This window comes from Diprion similis, chromosome 2, assembly GCF_021155765.1.
Source record: "Diprion similis isolate iyDipSimi1 chromosome 2, iyDipSimi1.1, whole genome shotgun sequence".
In the NCBI taxonomy this organism is placed as follows: Eukaryota; Metazoa; Arthropoda; class Insecta; order Hymenoptera; family Diprionidae; genus Diprion; species Diprion similis.
The window spans coordinates 3,173,580-3,181,276 of record NC_060106.1 but is presented as its reverse complement, the minus strand read 5'-3'; the positions used below and the strand labels follow the sequence as shown (position 1 = coordinate 3,181,276).

Genomic DNA, 7,697 nt, shown 5'->3' with positions numbered 1-7,697 from the left:
TTTGACGCTTGCGCATCAACCTAATTTTGAACGTCGATATCCTATTCGCCTCAAGTAAACATGGCGTGGTGGCGCGTAATATTTTATTTACTCTATGTGAGTTTGCGTCGACGAATTAATTATAATTAGTCTTATATGGATAAGAATTTCGACTCTGACGTTGAGTCAAGATGTATAATTCATTTTCCTGTTACATTATAATAGAAGAAAGAAGCTAAATTAACAGAGATTTTCAAATTATTTATAAAGAGTAACTTATAAATTAAGGTTTTACAATGGTTTACTTAACTTAGGACGTTGATTCGAAGTACAAACGGTGACATATGACGAAAGTTGCAATTCCTAGAGATAGATGATCAGTCTATAGCCATGTGCTCTACAATATATTGAATTTTCCTTTGGTTATTTCATCCTTGTCTACATGTTTCGACGATTAAGTAGAAGATTGGTCCACGTGAGAACTTAATGCAGTTCGTAGATTATGCTTTTCGTGGATTTTTACATGTATTTAGGCTATCGAAATTTGAGTGGCACATCGCCATGAAGAGAGTTCAAATAGAGCGACTGATCGGTTAGACGGCTACTCGGTGAGAGAGCGAGGTTCAGAATCTAATTTCCTGACCTGGTCAATATGACTCTCGTTGTATTTATTTGTTTTGACTTTCTTTGATAGTAACTTTCTTTCAAATATTGTGCTCTGCTAGCAGGTGTCGCTACATACATGTCACAAACTATTGATGCGGGATATTTATAATAGTTAATATTTGAATTTGATATCACTACTTATTTTCATTGATCTATAAGTATTGAAATTAACTCACACAAGTGCACTAAGAGCTAGCTACATTCAAAATTGGAGGATATAAAGGATCTGTAAGGGTCCTAGTAACGTCGTAATTTAGACATAAACGTGGAAGAAATGGGAGTATCTGCCACTTTTAGGTTCAAAGTAGGATCTCCTTCAGTACAAAATATGTCATTTGTAGGTCCTAATATGTCCTACTAAACGTAGGACCTTCAGGCTTGAAGAAGGCTTTGGATTTCGACTTGAGATATCACAGTTTCCTGGCGCTCAATGAGGTGCAATATATTCCAGCCAATAATTCGTCAAATAGAGCTTCATGAATGCGAGTGAAACTTCGGATAGATGCCGGATCTTCTATCCTTGAAAGTTTATGCGAAATATCAGATAAGTCTATCTATCCTAATGCTCTTATAGATTGACATCGAAAGTTAAACTTATCGCAGTTTCGTTCTCGGCATTATGCTCAGTTCCATACCCACATTGATCGCATCAGTTTAGCTCTTTTGCATCTTTCAGCGTTCATTTTCAGTTTTGTTTACGTCAACTCGGAGTCCCCTCCAACGTACCACGAAAGTTCTACTCTACCTCCCCCCCCCTCTCCCCGCGCAATCCAATCGCGCAAGGTAGCCTGGCATTACCTCAGCAGCCTGGGTCATCTAACGCCAATCCGTCACCGATTCCTGCTTGCTTCAAAATCCGGTCACAGCTGCCTGGTAAAAAATCAACCGGGAAAACGCATTGTGTGACGGTGGCTTGACAGTATCTCAGAGCGCACAGTGCTTGAAGTCACAGTGTTGCAGAGCCGACTGTATGTTGCTTTTTCACATTACGCAATCTTGCACCCATCCTTTTTCAGACGTGTCCCAGATATTCCATTTTCGTTGCAACTGTATTTTCATACGGCTGTGAATTGGCTACACTTTTGAACGTTTTTCTGGCCCCAGCCCGAATATAACCTGTGTTTTTCACTTTATGTGATTCGTCTGACTTCCTTCATTCTGCGTTTTTCTCAGTTCCTTGTAATTTCCGTGTAGAGATTTTGCCATGAGATTCAATATATGAGACTTACAATACCTAGTAGTTGACGCTGCACCACAGAGCGAAGAACAACTATGTTTATTGTCAAGTTCTGTCTTCAGAGACAGTGAGACCTGCTGGATTTTAATGTTCTTCATTGAATGTTTTCTCTACTTTCACGGTATTTTTCAATGAAAATTTACAAACATCTTTCGCGGCCTGATTGATGTTTTTCAGTATTCTGTAATATAAGTGTTACAAAAAGGTTTGGCAGTTTCATGATTGCACAAAATTTGTCAATATGTAACGATTCAAATATCCTCCCGTCAAACCAAAACGATTACTACAATCGAAATTGACTCTGACAAGGAACATCAGTTTGGTGTTCACCCCTGATTTTGTTGAGACTCGTGTATGTTGTAGAACATTGAAAACTGAAATTCACGTATTTTTTTATCTGCAGAAAAACGGTTTAAAGGGGTGAGAACGACCCCCAAAGAAGAGAACCCAATGAGGAGATTTCTTGTTGCGCTTGATGGATTTGAATGAAACTAACGCTGAAGTTTTCCTATTCATTAAAAAAAACATTTTAGTGTTGGTTTCATTTAAATACATGAACCGCGTCAAGAAATCATCTAATTGAGTGCCGATCTGTCAGAGTCATTTTCACCCATTTAAAACGTTTTTCCGTGGATAAAAAAAAAATACGTGTCTTTTATTTTTCAATATTATATAACATACACGAGCCTTAACTAAATCAAAGGTGGATACCAAACTGATGTTCCTTGTGAGTGTTCATCACGCGGTGTCCGTCTCTCTCAATAGGGTTGTTCAAAAAAAATTTTTAAAATCTGATTTTGATTGTTTCGTAAAGATTGTGTAATATGAAAGTGAATTACAGCATCCAATTGGAATTTATAATTGTTATTATTAATAAAAACGAAGTTAAATATGACGAAATTTGTGGCGGGAAGGAACGCGCTGTGATTAGGCGGCCTGTCGCGTGACGTCATAATTGGGTAGATTCGAACGAGCCCCATAAGAAATATATTAGCTTGTTATATTTTGTGCTCCACACGTAGTATTGTGATCCAAAATGAATCTCGGCTTTGTTAAAGCACAATCAGACAATCTCCCGAAAGTAACCGTACTAATGGTTACCGACTTTTTCTCCCAAAGTGAATATTTCAATGTTGCCGAAACCAGCGGTGTCAAAGCTCGAAGGTAGGTTATGTTTCAAAATCATTAACTTTACATTTTACGATCGAAAATTGGGGTTGATAACAATATAAACAGTTGAATTTGATTATTTAGACTCTATATTTATACATATGTATAGTGTAATGACAGGAACGTATTGCAAATTTAGTGGCATACCATAACTTATAAAAATTGTTCTACCTACACAGCTGAAAGAGAGGATTATGGTGATGCTGCAGTTGGGTACGTAGAGCTTAGAAGAGAAGGCAGTTTCTGTGATGTTCGTGGAAAAGTGTGTCCAGGGCACAGGGTGAATAGCAAAGCATATAATGTCTCAATGATGGTTGACGAAAAAAACGAATCGATTGATCGGGTGACCTGTGAGGATTGTGCGGCATCAGCAGGTAAGGTATTATTGAATTCGAACGTAGATTACCAATTACTAATATAGCTTTTGTTTCAAGATGGTTGTAAACACACTATCGCTTTTTTAATGTGGGTCCACCGGCGTAGCGAAGAGCCTGAGCCGACAGCTACTGTATGCTACTGGAAGAAGCCCCGCTTAGCTCAAGTTGCAGCGAATGTTCGATCGTTGAAAGCCAAAGATTTGCGGCCACGCAGAGCTGATCCAGATCTACCGGATAATACAGACTTTTTAAAAACTGTGCTAAATGAACTGCAGAAAAGGCAATTCGACTGTCAGATCTCAAGGCATTTTATAAACAACGATTCACCGAAGGTTTTATCGTTGCATAATATTATGCTCCAATTCTGTAGCTGTTCAGATAACACCGAAGTACAAAGTTTTTTAAGCTTCGCAAGCAACACGATGACTGTGGATCAATGCATCCGAGCTAGAAGAGAAACCCAAACTCAAAGTGAATCAAAATTATGGAATGAGTTACGATATGGACGAATCACGGCATCTCGGATATATGAAATGGCTCATTGCAAGACGAAAAACGGATCCTTGGTAGAGCAGGTCATCGGAAGTTCAAAAATCAGGGATACCGAAGCAATGGAACGAGGACGAAGATTAGAGAAAGAAGTTATCAAATTACTGAAAGAGATGTTGAAAACAAACATAGAAGATTGTGGATTGCTGGTCGGAGCGAGGTTCCCTGTTATTGGTGCGTCACCTGATGGAGTAGGAGATGATTTCGTAGTCGAGATAAAGTGTCCAATGACTCGTAAAGCGGAATCTAGATACATCGCAGCGAATCACCAAATTGCAAAAAAGTTTTTGGCCCAAATTCAGCTTCAGATGTTTATGAAACAGGTAAAAAAGGGTTTTTTCTGCATAGCCAATCATGACTTCGAAACGAGTCATAAAATTAGATTGATCTGTGTAGACTATGACGAAGACTTTGTACTTGATCTCATAGAAAAGGCCATGGCTTTTTGGAAGGAGAATATATACCCTCTTATTCTCAGAGCTGCAAAAGAAAAGCAATGAGGAAAAAATAAGAACAAAGAGTTCTTTGATATTATACAAATTATATTTGGTATTATAAAAATGTGTTATGAAATAGATAAAGTCGGAATATGAAATCTAGAACACATATTATTTTTATTATTGTCCCAAAAATAAGTTATCACATATATCCTTGGAAATATATCACAGAGTATATGATTATTGTTTGATTATAGGTGTTTGTAAATTTATTAATCCTGCGGCAATGGTTACAATTTCATCCAATATATCAAAGGTTAAGTAATGAACTACTGCATGTGGTTTTAGTATGGCGTATTCTCTAATTCTACGGATAATTCTTTCAATGTGGATTCTGAGGCTAGCGATACGTCTAGTTTCCATAACTTCTGCCTTGGTTGGCTTTGCAGTACTTGCAACACTTGGTGGCCGGATTAGAGTGCATCCACTTTTCTGTAAGTGTGGTTCTATGTGTTTGAAGCCTCGATCAGCCATAACTGCACAATTTGGTGGTAGTATATTCAGGTATTCACTTTCTTGTACAATCACAGCGTCTGTCGTTCTGCCTCCAAAGCCTTGGGATATAAAATTAATTGTTCCATCCGGTGTAGAGGATATAAGATATTTCAGAGTATTACATTTTTTATACTCCGACCAAGTGACACTCTGGTGAATCGCGTTGCCAGGTTTCTGGATTTCGATTTCAAAACAATCAATTATAGATTGGACATGACTATATCTAGCGCGAAATGGTAACGGTAAGTTCAACTTTATCGAAGCTGCTGAAGGCCAAACGATTAACTGTTTTAGAAAGCGTGCCAGCAAAGGGATCGTCTGTCTAAATATTGTGTTGGCGTTGCCACTACTGATACCGAACTCGTCGCCAAGCCTCGCAAACGTGTCATTGAGTTTGATTTTAGATAGCGTTAAACGAATATCCTCAACTTTGATTCCTGTTGCATTGTGAAGTAATTCTATAATAAAAAAGCCATTATCTGGAATTCCCAAGTACATCTTCGGTTTACTAGCAATAATCAAAAGTTTCATTCTTCGGATCTCTTGTTTTCGCGCAGAAACACTTTGTTTCACAGCCTCTTCACTAGTTTCATCAGAAGGCAAGTACTCTGTACAATTTTCCAATGTATCGTCCAAGTTGCATGTGGTACTGCTGGATGTCGTCACTGAAGATTCCTGTTGAATTTTTAGAAGGCCTACACTTGTTTTTATCTTTATGGGCGAACAACTCGCATCTTGCATGAGAGGAACGCAGCTAGAAGCTTTACTTCTAAACTTTGGTTTCGGCTTAGGTAAAAGGCACACTTGCACACAAACATCTTTTTGTACAGGTAAAGTTTCAGCTACTGCACTTATAGAAGGTGAAATGGGGTCTGCGAACACATATCCACATTCTACAGCTTCGTCATGACCGATGTTCACAATGTCCTCTTCGACCAAGTTGAGATTCACAAGATTTGAAGCAACCGAGTCCCCAGCTGTGTGTGTTGGATCAATGTTTTCTATCGTCGAAAGCGCTTCTGATTCTATTTCTTGAAGAACCTTTCTCGTCTCACGTTTACGCACACCAGGTCGCACAGGTTTCGAAAACGCGCGTTGTCTGTCAGGCTGACAGTCAAATTTATGAGGTAACGCACCGGTTTTTAGTCTTACTGAGGCAGTTTTGTCTTCCACAACTCTTCTATAGTTCTCCAAACATTCCTGTAACTATATATACAAAAAGAGTTAGATGACAGCTAGGATCAGCTATACTGAAAGTGTAATTTATTCGTTACAGATACATTATCTTGATTCACTCAAGTAAAATGACTGTTATAAAGTCAAACAAAATTTTAACTTACGTCCAAGTGATCTTCGCAACAGTATAAAGCGTTTTGAAGTGAGGTTAAGTCGCTCCGCCGAGCTAGTTCAAACCACTTCTTCCTCACCTCACCTTTTGGTACGGGTACAAATATTTTCGAGCGTGCCGATAAACTGGTATTTTGACACAGTGGAACGAAACACCACTTGTACGAACGTTTTTTTCTTATTTCTTGATTTTCACTCATTTTCAATGGACCAGGTCCCGAGTTTACCCAATTATGACGTCACTCGGGGGCTTGTGTAATGGCGCCCAAGACGGGACCGTTTCAAATCGCATCATAATTGAAGTGCTTCAATTAACGTTTTGGCTTGGATTTTTATGTTTTATATTTTTTTCAAGGGTTTTTGGTACCTAAACTTTATTTTGAAACAATAAAAAAAAAATCGTGAACAACCTTATTTCCACCTATCTTCTGGAAGATGGGCTATCTCTGCCAAAATTTCTCTTCATAGCAACACGTGTAAAACTGTTTTTCCCAATAATTATCTTGTGCTTATTTAAAAATTAAACTTTGATGATCATTAAACCATTTGCCGATACAGAATTTCTTGACGAAGAAAAAGACTTTCGTTACAACTCAATAAAACCAGTCACCACTAAAGCATAAACTTTGTGAATTTCTTTTCGACAATAGAACTACATGGATCTTCGTTTCGAACAAACTCTTTGCCGTTATTAATGATATTGACTAATCTGCGCTACTTATAACCAAATGATGAGCAAGTATTAAAAAAATTATCATTAATATGAAGATAAAATTTCACCGAAACATGTAAAATCAAAGTAAGACAATATTTCGAATGAATAAAGAAAAATCAGAGAGACGATTTATGTTTCCAATTTTAACATAACATACATTTTGGTAGCGGATTTATCTATTGATTGAGTGAATGATTGAATGGATGGCTGACTGAACATTTAACGTATTTTTCGGCTATTGCTAAAAAATTGAAATAATAAAATAAGAGGAAATATTAACAATTCTTCATATCACATGACATGAAACATTTTATAATTTATCTTGCACAAACCTAAATTCACAAAATTTGCAAATTCATAGTGCCCATAGATAAAATGTAGAGAAAACGAGAGCACACCGCGGGGCGGTAGAGCTGTTACGTACTGGGACGTCCCGACCCGCTCTACTAAAACCCTCATGACTCGGTCAATACTTTGAATTTTCAGAAAATCTTTGTTGCAAATGAATGATAAGATTATTACCACTCAGAAATATAATAATCTGAAAATTGATTTTTTCAAAAATTGCAGGAATATGCATATCCCTTGAAGGGTCTGGGCACGGAAACCACTCTGAAAATGGGTATATTTTGAAAAAAATCGCGAACTCAAAAGTATAAAATGGA

At 37.6% G+C, this 7,697-nt stretch overlaps 1 protein-coding gene across 1 annotated transcript; it reads left to right on the top strand.

Annotated features, from left to right (window-relative positions):
• Positions 1–2,918: 2,918 nt before the first annotated feature.
• Positions 2,919–4,478, top strand: LOC124416208. Its single transcript, XM_046897132.1, has 4 exons — positions 2,919–3,000; positions 3,232–3,426; positions 3,487–3,709; positions 3,800–4,478. The coding sequence occupies exons 1-4, from the start codon at positions 2,919–2,921 to the stop codon at positions 4,476–4,478; spliced, it is 1,179 nt and encodes a 392-aa protein (XP_046753088.1).
• Positions 4,479–7,697: the final 3,219 nt, after the last annotated feature.

Coding starts and splice junctions, on each gene's coding strand:
- LOC124416208 (XM_046897132.1), top strand. CDS start 2,919: ATGAATCTCGGCTTTGTTAAAGCACAATCAGACAATCTCCCGAAAGTA. Junction 3,427..3,486: donor GGATTGTGCGGCATCAGCAG/GTAAGGTATTAT, acceptor TTTTGTTTCAAG/ATGGTTGTAAACACACTATC. Junction 3,710..3,799: donor CTAAATGAACTGCAGAAAAG/GCAATTCGACTG, acceptor CCAATTCTGTAG/CTGTTCAGATAACACCGAAG.